We start from the raw sequence: 18,393 nt of genomic DNA on the forward strand, positions 1-18,393 counted from the left end.
ATATGGATAAAGTAGACAAGGAAAAGCAGTGTTGCCTGGACATCTACATTAAATTGATATGAGTCTTAACAAAGAGTCTTCTGACTGTTCAGGAGTCAGGCTGATTGTTGTTATTATTATCCTATTTTCTTGAAAGCATTGTATGATCAAAGCATAGTCTTTCAAAACAGTAAGGATCTTCAATTTCAGGGCCAACTTTCACAGTGATTAATAACAACCCCGAGCAAGTGGTTGTCAGAAAGAGCTGAGTAAGTAGAGAGATATCTGAGAGTCTTTAGGCTTTGTGACACATTAGAAGTAAGTAAATCTTTGCTGAATGAATTAGTTGAAAATTCCTTGTAACTTTTCTATTTATAATCTTCTAGACCAGTGATGATGATGATGATAGCAATAAGATTGAGGTGATTTTTTTTTTTTCTTTTTTGGCTAGGGTATTTTTCTGCTTTGGAATGTTTTCATTAAGCTGATTCTCAGATTGATTTTTGCTGTTGTAATTCTAGGAATCAACTATTGTATCTTTTAACACATTTATTTATTTTTAAAGCTTGTGTGCAAGATAACCACTAGACATACATACAGATATATGTCAGACCTTTGTTCTGTTCAGCTATTGAATAGGCATCCCAAGGCATAGAAAACAGGAGAGGCCTTTTCAGTAGATAATACTTTTTGGTTGCAATTTGGAATTTTTGAAGGCCAATAGATAGCGATAAATGAGTTATTAAAGAATTTTTGCATACCTGAGATAAATCTCATTGAGTTTGGGTCCTGATTATGTTAGTGAACTTGTGCCAACACAGACTATTTGAATTACTTTAGCCAATATTTCCAAGCACACTCTCTCTCTCTCTCTGTATATGTGTGTGTGTATATATATATATATATATATATGTATATGTATATATATACATATATGTATGTATGTATGTATGTCAATGATCAGAGTTAGATCATTTTCTTTGGAGAATCCCTTTCCTTTCCAAAAGCTATTTTATGTGGCATGTGCAAACCCCGAGAATCTGAACTAACATTGAGCATTTTAGGAGTTGATTTCTCCCTATTGTAAAAATAGTGTTGTTGCTAATTCTAGTTATAATTTAAAGATTTATAAAACTTAATTTTTAAGCATGCCTCAGGGCTCTTAAGTAATGAAATAATTTGCTCTGGGTTCAGGATTTCACAGACCTCTGAACATGGCAATTGCCTGAGGCTGTTTAAAAAGAGCAAAGCTTGCTTCTTGCCCTGATGTCAAATTTTCTTGTACCATAATCACTGCAGAAGAAAAAAGAACCATTTTCTTAGACTCTGGAATGTTGCAAGTAAATAATTCTGAAAGTGCTGTTCCATGGTTCATAATTGCTTTATTTAGAACTTCCAGTTACTACCGGAGAATGATAAATTAAGGTTGCTTGTTAGTTATCTTCTGCCAAGTAAGGTGTTTTGAGTTGCAGTAGTTCTCTAAAAGTACGTTCTGGGCCTGTCAGGGTACTCAGTGCTGTCCAGAGTGATGGGTGCTCCTTCTGGACCAAGTCCTGTTCAGTGGCTTTTTTCAGAGCCTGTGTGCTCCTGTTCATACCAAGTCAGTCTAAGCTTGACAGTGGACTCTTCCTATGTGCAATCTCATTTTTTAAATGGCTACGTGCTACCCAGGTGGCATCCATAATGGAAGGAAAAACTAAGATAAATATGTCTTTATAGAGAAATAAGAATAAATACAGTGATTTCAACATGCTTACCAGGGAGCACCATATAAATCTCTATCTATCTATCTATCTATCTATCTATCTATCTACCTACCTACACACATATACATAACATACATACACCCACATATATTTTTAAATTTTATTTATTCTTGCATAGTTCATGGGGCTTGAACTCAGGGCCTGAATACTGCCTGTGAGCTTTTTTGCTCAAGGCTAGCACTCTATTATTTGAGCCACAGCTTCAACTTTTGGCTTTTTGCTTGTTAATTATAGATAAGAGTCTCACAGACTTTCTTGCCTAGACTGGATTCAACCTGAGATCCTCAGATCTCAGCCTCCTGAGTAGCTAGGATTACAGGCATGAGCCCAGCAACGTGTGTGTGTGTGTGTGTGTGTGTGTGTGTGTGTGTGTGTGTGTGTGTGTGTGTGTGTGTGTGTGTGCATGTTTACACGCACGCATGCGCACAGATGTATTGGATGTTCATGGGAGCTGAACTCTGAGCCTGAGCACTGTCTTTCAGCTCTTCAGCTCAAGGCTAGTGCCCTACCACTTGAGCCACAGTGCCACTTCTGGCTTTTTTCTGCTTATGTGGTGCTGAGGAATCAAACCCAGGGACTCATACATGCAAGGCAGGCGCTCTACCACTGAGCCAACTTCCCAGCCCAACATGTATATTTTTGAGATTTTAAAGTATCTTAAGTTGTACTTAGCTTTGTTGGGTTTTTTTTGTATATATTTTTGATTGTAAATGTACTGTACAGAGGGTTACAGTTACATGAGTAAGGTAATGAGTACATTTCCTATCGTGCATTGTTACCCCCTCCTTTGTTCTTTTCCTACCATCCCTTCCCTCCCCATTTCCCTGACTCCTCCCCCCACCCACCAAGTTGTAAAGTTCGTTTTCAACATAGTGTCTTGTACATCTCATTGTTACAATGGGTCAACCTGTATCCTTATTTCAGCATTTTGTTAATTTCCCTTCCACTCCCCAAATTAGAAAAATGTATATACATGATGCAGGGCACCGGAATCAAATACAGTGAAAACAGGGGTTATACCATGCGGGAAGAACAAACATGGGGAAGAAACAGAAAAATCATATAGTACTTTATAAATGCTTAGATTTGTTAAATCACCAGGTTAAGTAGGTATGAAGTATGCATCAGCTTGTCACAGTGATGGAGAGACTCCAAGAGCTTGCAGACTGTAGATGTGGGCAGCCTTACCAGACAGAGGGCCCATGTTCATTGTGCCTGCTCTGGCATCTGAATAACTTGACTTAATCTTTCTGAACCTCCCATTTCCTCACCCTATTTTTAGTTAATTCATTCTGTATTGTGAAATGTACAATAATAGTATTTCATTAAACAGCTGAAGTCAAGACTAACTAGGTAAGCACAGTTGTGATGAGTAGAATTACCTGATACATGGCCAACTTCATATTTATTGGAAATTTATTTGAGAGGGACAAACAATAAATGACATACTATGCAATTATCGATTCAAGATGCTATAAGTAAATCAAACAAATATCAAGTTGATAACTTTCTGCTCCATTACTAAATGCTTTACCTAGAAAGTATTTTTTTAAATCATTTTATTGCTATTCCTATCAGTTATCATAGAAAGGTGGGCTTCCTTCTCCCAGTCTGTATGTGGCAGTGCAGATTAGGATCAGCCATGTAGGTGACAGTCTTAATTCCTTGAATAAAAATCAATTTCCTCCTCTCCTCTCCTCTCCTCTCCTCTCCTCTCCTCTCCTCTCCTCTCCTCTCCTCTCCTCTCCTCCTCCCCTCTCCTCCCCTCCCCTCCCCTCCCCTCCCTTCCCCTCCCCTCCTTTGTTCTCTTTGTTCTGTTTTAAGGTTTGAAATCAGGATTTTGCTCGTTAGACAAGAGTTGTACCATGTTAGTCTCATCTCCAGCCCTTTTCAGATAGCATTTCTTTTTGCGCACATTAGCCTTAGGCTAAACCTTCACACCTACACCTTTTGCATTCTTAGAATTATAGGCCTGTTCCACTATGCCTGGTTTGTTGATTGAGATGGAGCCTCACTAAGTTTTTGTCTAGACTTGTTGTCTGGACCATGTTCCTCCTGATTGCTGCCTCCCAAGAGTCTGTGACTACAGGTGTGAGCCAACAGACACAGCCTAATGTGGTTCTAAATGACCCTTTCTGTAAGTGTAAACTCCAGACAGAATAGCTATGTTACTTACGATAGTCTAACAAAGGCAACAGAATATTAACATGGCTTATCCTTTACATAAACAGGAACTATTTAGGATAAATCTAACAAAATGTGCAAAATTTATATGCTGGAAACTACACATCAATAAAGAAAAGCCAGGAAGACCTAAATAAATGGAGAAAAATTAATGTTCGGGATGGCCAAACTCAACCCTGAGGGTCAGTTCTCTCCAAATGGATCTGTAAATTCAATACAGCCTCAGAGCTCAGGAAGACTATTTATAAAAATTGACTGAGTAATTAAAAATGTATATAGAAAAATAAAGTAGAATAGCCAAAAAAATCAGAAAAATGATGATCAGATGTTAAGAACTTACCGTTTTACTCAGAACAGTGTAGTGTTGGCAAGAGAAGTGACATGTCAGTCAGTAGAAGAGAATCACACGTTAGGCTCACACTCATGAATTCTTGACTTACAGGAAAAGCCAAGGCTGCTCAGTAGAGAAGGGACAGTATTTTCAACAAATGTGCTGAAAAAATAGACAATAAAATGCAAAGAATTAAACCTCAGTCCACTTTTCACATTGTATATATAAAAATGTCATATGTAATCTTAGCTACTTAGGAAGCTGAGATCTGAGGATCACTGTTTGAAGTCAGCCCAGTCAGAAAAGTCTGTGAGACTCTTATCACCAGTAAACTACAGAAAAGCCAGAAGTAGAGCTGTGGCTCAACTAGTAGAGTACTACTCTTGAGTGAAAAAGCTCAGGGCCAGTGCCCTTGCTCTGACTCCATGACTGGCAAAAATAAATAAATAAACAAGTAATAATAAGTAATGGATCCTAGATCTAGGTAAAACCTTAAGTTACAAAGCTTCTAGAAGAAAATTGGTAGTTATTAGAAAAAAATGAAAATTAAATCCTTGATGAAATGCCACTATACATCTATTAGAATGGCTTGCAGGAACAGTAGCAACCAAACATAAAACAAAAACAAAACAAAAACTTGACAGCACCAAGCTACTGATGTGTGTCCAGCAATGAAAATTCCCATTGCCAGCACTGATATTACAGGAAATGATGTGGCTTTTTTTTTTTATAAAATTAGTTTCATACTTACTATGTGACCAGTCATACTTCTAGGTATTTACGCCAAAAGAAATGAAGATACATGTTTACACAAAAACCTACATCTGGCTGTTTTTAGAAACTTAGAACTTAGGATACTGCCAAGGTCTATCTTTCAGTTGGTTAATGGAGAAGATAAACAAATACTGATACATCCAAACAGGGGGTCACGTCTGAGAGACTCATGAATGGAGCCAGTGAACTATTGGCGACCAAGGCTGGAGGCTCTGTGTAGTCAACAATATTGTGAGCTCCTTCTGGGAGCTTAACTAGGATCCCATCGTAAATATCAGAGAAAAATCCCATGTTTCTGCAATGGATAAGGGAAAAGGAAACAGCTGAGATACACTCCAAGGTCTGCCTTTTAGGAGAAACAGGAGAAGCAGACCCTGGAATAACCAGGGTTTACAGACATAGAGGAAGGGAAATACTGAACTCCAGTCAGCTCTAGCCCTTGGTGTGGAAAAGAAAAATGCCCAACTCCAGCTGACCCTTACTGGCCTGTCTGATCATACAGAGAGAAAAAGTTGTGAATTATTGGAAAGATAATGAGAGAATCAATATCTGTGAAGATTATGTAACATACTACTTTTTTTGTTGGGGCTTGAATTCTGGGCCTGGGCATTATCCCTCAGCTCTTCAGCTGCAGGTGAGCACTCTATCACTTAAGCCACAGCACCACTTCTGGTTTTCTGATGGTTAATTAGAGATAAGAAAATCTCTCAGACTTTCCTTCCTGGGCTGGCTTTGAACCACGATCCTCAGATCTCAGCCTCCTGAATAGCTTGGATTACAGGTGTGAGCCACTGGCACCCGACTGGCATAATATACTTCTAATTAACACATGTATAAGAGAAAAAAACTGATGTGAAATGCAGAAGTATTTTGAACTAAATGAAGATAAATCACAACTTAGCAAAATCTATGGGATGCAGCAGAAGCTATACTTAGAGGGAAATTAGCAGCACTGGATGTACAAATTAAAAAAGAAGAACCATAATCAAAGTTTCCACTATAGCAAACAAGGAATGTACAGCAAATTAAATCCAAAGTAAAAAGAATAAAAGAATAAGAATTAGAGCAGAAACCAATGAAATTGAACACTGGAAATAGCAAAAAAATTTAAAAACTCAATTTTTTTTTCTTGAAGAGTTCAGTAAGATCAGGAAGTCTCTAGTTAGCCTAAGTAAGAAAAAAAAAAGTCTGGGTACAGGGACTTACACCTATAGTCCCAATGATTGTGGAGGTATAGAATTAGGATGTGATCTGGCCTCAGGTAAAAACTCAAAACCCTATCTGAAAATTAACTTAAAGCAAAAAGGACTACAAGGGTGGATCAAATGGTAGAATGCTTGCCTAGTAACCAGATGGCCCTGAGTTCATACCCTGGTACTGCACACACATACAAAGAAAAAAAAAAAGAACACGAACTACTAATATTAGTGACGAAAGAGCTGATTGCTACAGATTCTGTGATCATTAAAGGGGTAACACATAGTATGAACAACTCTATCAATAAATTTGATAGCCTCAGTAAAATAGACTGGTTCTTCCTTGATAGAACTTGACATTCATACAAGAAGAATAGACAAATAGGTTAATGGAATAACAAATTGTGTTAATGCAGACAGTGGAATATTGTTCAGTTATAGAAAGATGTATGGTCAAACCTCAAACAGGCATACAGGAACTTACATGCATATTGCTGAGAAAAGAAGCTCATGGAAAAAGGCTACTCATTAGGATTCTAACTGTTTGTTGTTCTGATTAGACGAAACTGAATGTAGTGAAAGGGTGGCTTCCTGCTAGGGCTGAAGGGGAGGGTATACAAAAACAAGAGTAGAGGATTTGTAGGACAATGAAACAGGTTGGTTGTATACTACAGTGGAAAACATGTGCCAGTTTACATTTGACCAGACCCATAGACTGATGGAAACTGGTAGAATGTGATACACCAGTGTAAGTTCATCACTTGTGACAAATGTGTGTAACGGGTTGTTGATCATAGAGGAGGGTGTATGAATGTGGGGACAGGGGATAGGTAGAAAAATCTCAGTACAATCCCCTTCATTTTGCCATGAATCTAAGAAGGACCTAAAAAAACAAAGTGGTTCTTTCAAACTTAGCTAATTCTACCTCCTTGGGTAAGCCTCAGGGAAGAGTTCTTACCTCCTCAACTTGGCTTGACATTAAAATGACCTTTCATCACTTATATATTGACCCTTACACCCCACCGTTGCTACTAATTCAATTTGAACTGCAATCTGGATCAGGTAAAATTCGGGTGAGAAGACAATGCTGAGTGCGGCCAGGGATGGAGGGGAAGGTATAAAAAGACAGCATAGAAGATTTTTGCAACAGTAACAGTTTGAGTATAAGACTAATAAATTGAAACATACCAGGTACATATGGTTATGAATGATTTCATAGTGATACTGAGAAAATAAATAAAAATGTTAAACTGAGCACTTTGAGATGATGTTGGGAATCATCCTGTTAACTCGAAAATTAAAGAATCATTTGTCCTGACTTTCCCATATTATCTGTATTACAGGGTGTCTAGCTTGTTAATGAGGGCAAATTTCTTAGTAGAGTAGATAATAAATTAGAATGGTTATCAGAGTGAAAGGATTGCCAGTTTGGAACTTCATTGCTTGATGAATCTAGGCAGTGATTTTCACTGGCTGCAATTATCACAGAACGAGTGATGACCAGATGTTATGGAGTTCCTGATGGAAGAGCATGCCACCACATGGGGATTGGTGTTGCCAAAAACTCAAAAGCTGAATTAGCAGCAGATTTCCTATTCTCAGTACAGATCATCAGAAAATACTAGTAATGACCATGTATTTTAATGCCTTAAGGGCTAAAATCAGTAAAATATAAGTCCTCAAACAGTCACTAAGACAAACAGTGAAATTAAGAGTACAGCTATAGAGTAGAAAACTTGTAACACACAAGCCAAGTCAAAAGTCTTTGTCTTGGGCTGGGAAAGTGGCTCAGTGGTAGAGTGCTTGCCTTGCATGCATGAGGCCCTGGGTTCAATTCCTCAGTACCACATAAACAGAAGTGGCGCAATGGCTCAAGTGGTAGAACTCTAGCCTTGAGCTGAAGAGCTGAGGGATAGTACCCAAGCCCAGAGTTCAGGCAGACAGAAAAAAAAAAATCTTTGTCTTTTATACATATATATAATGAACTATTTATGGTTGAAATAGTAAAGTATCTAAGATTTGCTTTAATTGGTACAAGTTAGTGGGCAGGTGTGGGACATAAGGTTGGCTATATGTTAACTGTTGAGGGATATAAAGATATAAAGGAATTCATGTTACTATTCGCTGTAGTTTTTATATATTGAAGTTCTATAAAGTTATTCATTCAACAAATGCTGTGTGTATTATACCATGCCCTGTGCCAATGCAGGTTTTATTTTGGTCGGTAAGTGAACATTAGATTGGCACTAGCCTTGTGGAATTTTCCAGTCTCTGGATGGCAGATGATAATGAGATACACATGATAGAGCTGTTGTTGTAGTGCATGCCTGTAATCCTAGCACTTGAGAGGCTGAGGCAGGATTGTGAGTGTGAGGCCAGCCTGCAATACAGAGTGAGGCCCTGTCTCGAAGGAGGAAGGGCAGAGTAAGGAAGGAGTATAGAAGGTGATTTATCATCTGTAGTGAATAGATGATAAGGAACTGTGGAAAAGGATCTAGGCTGGATGGACTGGGCCTTTCTGAGATGGTGAAATGTAGTCAGATTGGAAGGATGAGAACAGCAAGTCAACGGCTAGGTTATGGGAGGGGCAGCAGGCTTATTCTCTCTACTCTGAGAGCAAGTATCTTATTAACTAGCCACTTGTTGGTGTAACATTTCTTTTGTTGACTCTATGTTGTGCATTTCTGTGTGGCTACTCTTGAATCAAAGTAAAATACAACTCCACAATTGCTTCTAAGCCTGTCAGATTCACAAGCTCTGAATGGATATCAATGGTATATACCTTTTGATGAGTACTTTCTTACATACAGACTTTTCAAAAGATTGTCAAATCATACATAAGAATAGTCTCGTGTCTTTGAACAAAAGAATCAGAGATGAAAATGAAGCGTGTCTTCAGAGTCCTGGAAACAGGAGAAATATGTCTAGGGCCTGGCTCATATTTTGCTTAGATAGCGGCAACAAATTCTGTCCTTTAGTCACCGTTCTGGTGGCTGAGTAAAAAGGAATGGTTTTTCAAGTGCCTGAATTTCTTACAATAACTAAAAGATGTTTCATTATTGTTATTTAAGTACCTTAGTTTGCCAGGATAAATATGAGGCACAATGGGGGAGGGTAAATATTAAAGAAATAAATGATTGATACCTGGTGTAAACTTCCTGCCAGAGGCTCTCTTTGAGATTTCTACTGTACTTTTATCAGTAATTGTCTCATACACCAACTTTGTTCTGTTTTCTTGGACCATTTTAAAACACAGTTTTGTTTATTGTCTGGCCCATCTGCTAGTATTCTGGGCAGCCGTGTGTGTGTGCGTGTGCGTGTGTGTGTGCGTGTGTGTGTGTGTGTGTGTGTGTGTGTGTGTGTGTGTGTGTGTGTGTGTGCGTGTGTGTGTGAAGTGGGCATTAGGAGGTGTTATTTTCCATAACATGATCATTTTCTTTCTGTTCCCCTCTCTTTAGACATATTACAGATGCCACACTTGCCATTGTGAAAGGAGAGACGGTACCACTTGATGTCTTACAAATCAAGGTAAAATCTTTTGTATAGATTTTTTAAAAATCATCAAAGTAATAAAGCCATAGGCATGTTTTTTGTTTCTTGTTTTTGTCAGTCGTGGGGCTTGGACTCTGGGCCTGGGCACTCATATTCATGTTAAAAAAAAATAAACTGGCTGGGTTCTGGTGGCTCATGTCTGTAATCCTAGCTATGCAGGAGGCTGAGATCTGAGGATTGTGGTTCAAAGCCAGCCCAGGCAGGAAAGTCTGTGAGACTCTTATCCCCAATTAACTGATAGAAAACCAGAAGTGATGTGTTGGCTCAAGTGGTAGAGCGCTGGTCTTGAGCTGAAGAGCTGAGGGATAGCGCCCAGGCCTAGAGTTCAAGTCCCATGACCACCACCACCACCAACAATATAAATAAATAAATAAATAAATAAATAAATAAACAAACAAACAAACAAACAAACAAACAAACAAACTGCAGTCATTCAAATGAGATTAATGTAAGGAGCATCGGAGTCTTTCTTCCCTTCTTATCCTAAGTTTTAATTCCCACAGAAAAAAAATTGCCCGGTTACCATGAAAAGTTTTTGTTATCACTCATTAATATGATTATGAACTTATTTTTTAAAAATACTGTGGTAGGCAGTGAAGGCATAGCTTAGTGGTACAGCATGCTCTTAACATATTTGAGGCCCCTGGGTTTAATACCCAGGACAGTACAAAATAAATAAGTAAATACTATGGTAAAGGTCCATAACATAAAATTTACTGTTGTAATCATTTTAAGTGTATACCTTAGTACTGTAAGCATGTGATGCTGCCCTTATATCAGTTTTGGAACTTACTTCTTGACCCTATGGCATATTTAAGAATACCTCTATCTTTCTAATATAGTTCTCTCTCTTTAGTTATTTTACTGCTTACCTCCAACACAAGAAATTTTGCTACCTCCTATAGTTGCTTTGAATATTCAGAGAACTCATACATATAAAATACTTAGGGTAGTGCTGCTTGTGCGTTGGTTTTCTGTATCTCCCATACTCTCCTAATGGCAAATGAAGCCTTTCTCTTACCCCAGTGGAGCAGCTTCTCTTTCTTTGCAATTCAGGTTACTCAGCTGTCTTAGAATCTCAGCCCTCAGATGGGCCTGAGAAAAGTTCAGACTTTGTAGATTATCTTTTTCTCTTTACAGTAGGAAGGATATCTCTGTGGAACTTTCTGCATCCCAGAAGGGAACAGAACTCCCCGTTTTTTGTTATATCAAATAATTTTAATTATTTAATGTTATATCTATCATTTTCTTGTTGATCTATAATAAAACTTGCTAATTTGTTTGCAAATATGTTTGCTGGCTATGCCCACTGAAAGGACTTAGAAGCCATGATACCCTGCAGTAATGAGCATACTTGTACTCAGATTTTGGTCTTCAAATACTATTCCCTAACAAAAATAGCCAGGACTCTGAGGAGATGCTTTTCAGAGTCAGGACAAGAACAAAGCAAGACAACTTGAACACTGATGAGGGTATCACAGAAAAATGAGAAGAGCCACCCTGGAAGGTCCTGAAAACTGACTTTGGAACAGTTTACCTATCAAAAAAAATGATATCACTGATGGATTATAATGTTTTACATAAAAAATAAATGATCTCTAAATTCCCAGTAATTTCTAGCTTTTAAATGTAGAAGGAACGATAGATTATGAACATTATCAATCTTTTGGTCACAATTTTGATCATTTTCAAGTTGAGCTAATTAATGGATCCTAAAAGCAATATAAAGCTGTTGGAAAATAAATATCTATTCAGTCTCAAAATTATTTATTAACAATTAAAAATGGAAGAATATGTCTCTTTTTTTTTTGGTTGGTTGGTCGTGGGGTTTGAACTCTGGGCTTGGGCACTCTCCCTCCGCTCTTCAGCTCAAGGGCAGTGCTCTACCACTTGAGCCACAGCGCCACTTCTGGTTTTCTAGTGGTTTATTAGAGATAAGAGTCTCACGGACTTTCCTCCCAGGCCGGCTTTGAACTTCAATCCTCAGATCTCAGCCTCCTGAGTAGCTAGGATTACAGGCGTGAGCCCACTGGCACCTGGCAGAATGTTTCTTTAGAGTATAGAAATCTGGCATATTGCTACCTGTCAAAATAATCAAATTTAACATCACCAACAATTGAGCAAACTGACATTATCTGCCTCCTGATGTGATAACCTTTGGTATCCAATATTGCTTATGCAATTTTCAGCTCAAATGCTACTCTCGATCTAATCATGAAAAACCAATTCCTGAGATAGTCTATCCTCTTTTTAAAAACAGAGTTATGAAATACAAAAGAAAGTAGACAGTTCATTCAAGATTAAAGGAAATTAAATGTCACTAAATCCAGTAAAAGATCTTGAGTTGGAAAATGATAACCATTGGCAGTTATTATGGACTTGAAAGTTTTTGCCTTTTCGGGAATTATTAAAACAATTAAAATATTTTAAAATGAAAGATAGCATCTACAATGTTTAATTTCTTAAGAGTTATTGTCATACCTGTATATATCATTGCTCTCAGATGATGTATGCTAAAATGTTAGAATGTGAAGTCTGCAACTTTTTGCAATTTAACAACACTGCAAACATAAACACACACACACACAGATAAGGCTTATATGGGAAGATGCTGGCAATAGTGAATTTAAGTAAGAGATCTAAATGGTATTCATTTTATTATTTAAGTTTTTGTCATGTCTTTTTTTTCAAAATAAAAATTTGAGAGAGGGAAAGGATGAAAGCCATTTTCAATTCTTAATCAAGATCTTCTCTTAAAAAAGAATTTAGGGGAAAAAAAGATTTTAAGGGACTGGGAAGGTGGCTCAGTGGTAGAGTGCTTGCCTTGCATGCATGAGACCCTGGGTTCGATACCTCAGCACCACATAAGCAGAAAAAGCTGGAAGTGGCGCTGTGGCTTAAGTGGTAGAGCACTAGCCTTGAGCTGAAGAGCTGAGGGACAGCGCCCAGGCCCAGAGTTCAGGCCCTATGACCGACAAAAAAATAAAAAGAAAAAAAGAATTTAAGAATTCAAGTGATATAATTCCTCAGAAAAACAAACTAACAGTCAAAACGAATACCAGAAAACTGGTTCTTAATAGGTGTGTGGGGGCAGCCAAGGGGGGTGGGGAAGTAGATGAATGTAGATGAGAAGAATGCAATCATAATATTTAATGTATATCCTATGAAACCAAGAAAATTGAGGGGAATGGCTGGATTTGGACAGATGAGGGAGAATGATGAAAGGGGTGACATCCATCAAGATGCATTGTGCTTATAAACTAATTTGTCAAATGGCAACTCCTGTGTACAGCTGTGTACAGCTCCTTAAAGATAATAAAAGTACATTTTTTTTAGCAAAGATGTAATTCGTACAAGGCAAATATTTTCAGTTAGATAGTGGTTAAGTAACTAGTTTTTCTTCATCTAATTATTTTTCATTTTTTCTTGTCCCTCCCTACCTACTAAAGAGTAAATTCCCAAAGAGACAAAACCATGAAGTTAGATCACCCATCCTATAAATAGTGAGCCCTATGTAATCTTTATTTAGGTTTGACTTCAATGTACCATGTATATTGAGGATGAGCAGTTTTTACTCATTGGTTACTTTGTATTTGCAAAAGAAGGGTCCACATTGTACCATGATTCTAAATTTTATTTCCCCAAACTTGCTGTTAATTATACTGGATGACTATCCCTAAGTTCAAAATCAAAAATCCTACAAACTTCAAAATCTGAAATTTAGGATCATTTCAGATATCAGATTTGGAATTTTTGGACTAAGGATGTTCAACCAGTAAAGTCTATGTAAATGTTTAAAAATCTGAAAAATCCAAAATCTGAATGCGTCTGATACCAAGCACTTTAATAAGGGATATGTGTATGTTAACAGTTGCTGAGATAAGTGTACTATTTTTTTTGCCTTCTATTTTCTTTTCTTCTTTATGCAGCAATGTCTAGATTCTCCACCATGACCAATCTTTGTGGTCATGACAAAAGTAATTTAATTTGTAGTTGATATTCTAGTATATAATAAAGATGTACTGAAAGAAAAAATACTACCGATTTCTCACTTAGGAAGATATTGTTTAAAACTAGAGTTATTACCAAAGGATGTTGAGTCAGGATGTATCTTCTAATAACAGTGATTTACTGCTGTTTTTTATGTATATATATATATATATATATATATATATATATATATATATATATATATGTTAGAAGTGATACATTTCAGAAGAATTAAATTTTAACTGGAAATTCTTGCTGTGCTTGCATCTAAACGTTTCTTGTGTCCTGAGTCTTCTGTGTTTTTCTTTCAAATAGACTGATTTTGTGAATTGATTAAACGAGTGTCAGATTTACCACAGGCTTTGTGTATTGACGACACAAAGCCAGGAAGCAGAAAACTTTCAAATTAATTCCCAGAAACATGGTATAACAGCCTTGACTCTGCTTTCTGAAGAACCCAGCTAGGTTTAATTTATTTTCTCTTTTCTCCTTATTTCTGGAAATTGCTTTCAGAATATGGAGGAAATCACTGTAGATAAAACCTGATACCGTAAGCATTATAGACGAAGCCTGACACCAAATTCTTCATCTTTTATAAAGCAACTTAATGTATTAGTAACTGGAGATTCTCTAAAGGTAAGATAGACTCCTGAAATGCTACAATAGTGTTTGCTATTTAGCCTTTTTAACTGTCCAGTGTGCTTTTACATCTCCACTGAACCACCAACTTGGTGAGGAAATCAAGATATGTATTAGTATCCTCACTTAACATATATACCTATTTGTATTTATCTATATATATATATCTATATCTATATATATATATATATCATTGGGTCATATCGCTTGTTGTGTGGGAGTCAGGGCTGTAATCTAGATTTTCTGCTACATAGTCTATCTGTAGCTTTTACCTTTCACTGCTTGGTTCAGAAAATATCACACCTATCACTATCCCCCTCTTTTTTTTATTTTGGTCAGTTGTAGAGCTTGAACACAGGGCCTGAGCATTGTCCCTAAGCTTCTGAGCTCAAGGGTAGAATGATACCACTTTAAGCCACAGCACCACTTTTGGTTGTCTGGTGGTTAACTGGAGATAAGAGTCTTACAAGGAGGGACCTGTCTGCCTGAGCTGGCTGTGAACCATGACTGTCAAATCTCAGCCTTCTGAGTGTGATTACAGGCCTGAGTCACCTATGTCCAGCTTATTCCCTGTCTTAAAGAGCAATTTATTCCAGTATAAACATCTGTAATACTCTACTAGTTATTTTTGCATAGCAGTAACCAACATACTTGTGAAGACAACTTGAAAGAGAAAGATTTATCTGGGCTCATGGTTTCAGTCCACAGTTTCTGGCTCCATTGATTTTGGGCCTAGGGGGAGCAGAGTGAGCACCATGGTGGTGGGAGACACAGAACATCCTGTGGAGAAGGAAGCTGTTGACCTCGTAGCAGAGAGAGAGGGGAAGGCAATGGGTACATCTCCAACCTGGGAAGGCTATGAGTTCGGCAGCACGTTTCCCTCACTTTGAAGGTGTGACTGTGTGCCTCTGTTTTTCTTTATTGACCTTCCCATCTCACAACCTGTGCATCCCAATGGACTAAGATATGGTGATGCTTTGTTGGCTTAATCTCTGTCCAGCTAATCATGCTTCTTTTGCCCATGCTCATGTATACCTCCGCAGGGACTCATCTCCAGTACTGACCATAGGCCCTTCAGAGCCATCACATCTCGTGTCTCTCTGGCTGTTGGGCTTCTCTACAGCTCTTTGCACACATTAAGGCTGGTTGCCTATTATGTTATCCAGAGCCATTTCCACCTTTAGCTAGGACATAGCTCCCCACATCAAAGGAGTCTTGTGGTTACAAGGCTTTTCCATCAATCCTTAGAGAATATTTGTAAAAGTCCTAAAAATTCCTGAAAAGGGAGTTAAGTTAGGGCACTGATCCACGTGTTGAGGCCTGACGGCTCCATCACTGTATTGTTTTAGAACAGCAGCTCCCAGGGAGTGCTCCTTGCATACAGAAGTCCTCCCAGGGGTTGGGAAGGTGGCTCAGTGGTAGAGCGCTTGCCTTGCATGCCTGAGGCCCTGAGTTTGATTCCTCAGCACCACAAAAGCAGAGAAAGCCAGACGTGGCACTGTGGCTCAAGTGGTAGAGCACTAGTCTTGAGCTGAAGAGCCAAGGGACAGTGCCCAGGCCCAGAGTTCAAACCCCACAACTGACAAAAAAAAAAAAAAAAAAAAAGTCGTCCTCCCAGACTCCCAGAGAACAATTGGCATTTAATAACTCAGGAAAACCTGCTTGCTCTGTTCTCCTTCTGGAAATGTATAATATACATTAACATACTCACAACCTTAAGATAATGTCTGAGGTTTATTTTCCCCAGCTCTTCCTAATGCTTGGTATTATTTGAACTGTTTCTGTTACCTTGTTACTGTCTGTAGCTGTGTGTCCTTGGCTGTACTTCAAGCTTTGCCCCTTGTAGAAGGCTTGGTCCAGAGTTGGGGGGTTCAATAAATATTTATTGGGGAGACAAATGAAAACAATTACTTGAAGAGAATTGCTATGGGATTAGAGTGAGAGGAACTAAATTGCAGGGCAACTCTGTCACCTAATTTTGTGATTAACAGTAGTAATTTTGGTGACTTAATTAGAGATAAAATGTATGTACTGGCTGTTGCCACTCAGTGAGGCTATAGAACCATATGGAGAAGTATGATCACCAAGGAAAGATGACTCAGTTTTCACAAGTGGGGCCAGCGTCCAGAGATTAAACTTGCCTAACACCACTTAGGTGTTGTGTGAGGCTTCTCATGTCAAAACAGTTATTCCAAGTTACAGTGCCATTTTATGAGCCCTTAGTGAGCAGCATGTAATGTTTCTGAGAGAGAATGTGGTCTTTACATGGTTGCTTAGCCTTTATAACACTGGCTTCTGTCAAAACCATTGGTGTCATCCTTGCCTCTCCACCCGCAGGCAGCCAGGAGCTCTTGATGGCTATCTTCAGAATATGCCTCGAGTCCAGCACTTCTTCCCAGTGCTCTTGTTCCCATGCAAGTCCTGGAACCTTCTTCTGTCTGGATTATTACAGGTCCTCTTCGGTCTCCCATCTTCCCAGGCCTCTTTGTGGTCCGTCTTCAGTGTAGTCACAGGCTGTGTCATATTACTTTTCTGTACAAAAACAAAGTCATTCAAAGGTCCTCAAGGCCAGATACAGTGTGGTTCCTGTCATTTCTCTGGCCTTATTGGTGCTGCACATGTGCTTGCTGTCTGTGTTCAAATGTCTCCAAATCTATGATAGCTTTTCTCATCTCCTATCCATTAACAATCACCCCTCCCCTCAGCATCTTTGGAATATCTGGTTTTTCATTCCATTCTTTCCTTTTTATGTTATTTCTAGCTCCCCTGCTATGGATGCATAGAAGGATTAGAGGGAGATCTTTATCCCCAGCAGGTGCTGCTGTACCTCCCTCTTGTTGCTGATGCCTCAGTGCCTCTCTTAACAGCTTCATTTGTGAGTTCTTGGAATGACTCCCAATACAAGAGTTTTGAGGTTGAATATCTGTTGTAGCTCCACTGCCTTCATCTCCCTCCCCAGCCCCCAAGCTCAGTGGCCTACCCAGCCTCTTGATGCTTGGGCACTGTGGCCCCTGTGCTAGTCTCTTAGATGAGCCACAAAATGACCCAAAGCCCTGCTGCATTCCACAGTGTCCACTTGTCACTTCAGAGACTAACATGTTCTCTTTACTGTCTGTCACCTCCTTGCTCTGCCATCCCATAGTCTAGTTGCCTTTTCCATTGCTTATGTAGGTACAAACAACAGGATGGCCAGTGCACGGTCAGAACAGATACTGAACAAAGGGATAAAAGGCCAGTGCCTCTCCATATGGTTGGTTGGGTATAGTAGGCAGAGAGTGAGAGGCAGAAGTGAGCAGAAGGCGGAACGTGCTTTCTCCAGGCCAGCAACTTCCAGGGCCACCCCCTTACCCTTTAAACTTAGCTTATGCTAGTCATGGTGGTTAATGGTGTGGAAGAAATAGAAAAACTAGAAAACTAGAGCTGTGTCCAGCAACTATCTTCAAAATGTAGGGGTGTCCAAGGTCTATACTTTTCAGCTCTTGGGATACGGCTAGTTGTGTTGTTCAGCCTTATAACGAATACGTTCCTAGCCAGCAGATCATGAATCTGCTTGTGAGACCTACTACATAAAAATTAATTTTATTAGCCAGGTGCTGGTGGCTCACACCTGTAATCCTAACTACTCAGGAGGCTAAGATCAGAGGATTGTGGCTCAAAGCCAGCCCAGTCAGGAATGTCTGTGAGACTCTTATTGCCAGTAAACTACTAGAAAACTGGAAGTGGCACTGGGGCTCAAGTAGTGGAGTGCTTGCTTTGAGCTGAAGAGCTGAGGGACAGTGCCCAGGCCCAGAGTTCAAGACCCACAACTGACAAAAATAATAATTTTATTTTACAGTGTGGATTATCCAAGTACTCTTCCAGCATGCTTTTAAGATTAATTTCTTGACTATTGAATCATATATATGTAGAAATAGGCTGTGAGCAATTTGCTCTGGATACTTCACATTTAGAATTATTCTGATGTTACTGTACTTACAAAGCT

At 38.8% G+C, this 18,393-nt stretch overlaps 1 protein-coding gene across 1 annotated transcript in view; it reads left to right on the top strand.

Annotated features, from left to right (window-relative positions):
* The window catches only part of Agk (acylglycerol kinase), an 88,553-nt gene that overhangs the window by 50,584 nt on the left and 19,576 nt on the right, over positions 1-18,393 (top strand). Inside the window, exon 9 of the mRNA XM_069996919.1 lies at positions 9,689-9,758. Within this exon, the coding sequence (XP_069853020.1) occupies positions 9,689-9,758 (70 nt within the window). The remainder of the gene's footprint in view (positions 1-9,688; positions 9,759-18,393) is intronic.

This window comes from Dipodomys merriami, unplaced genomic scaffold, assembly GCF_024711535.1.
Source record: "Dipodomys merriami isolate MVZ:Mamm:240054 unplaced genomic scaffold, mDipMer1.0.p SCAF_5, whole genome shotgun sequence".
Classification (NCBI taxonomy): domain Eukaryota; kingdom Metazoa; phylum Chordata; class Mammalia; order Rodentia; family Heteromyidae; genus Dipodomys; species Dipodomys merriami.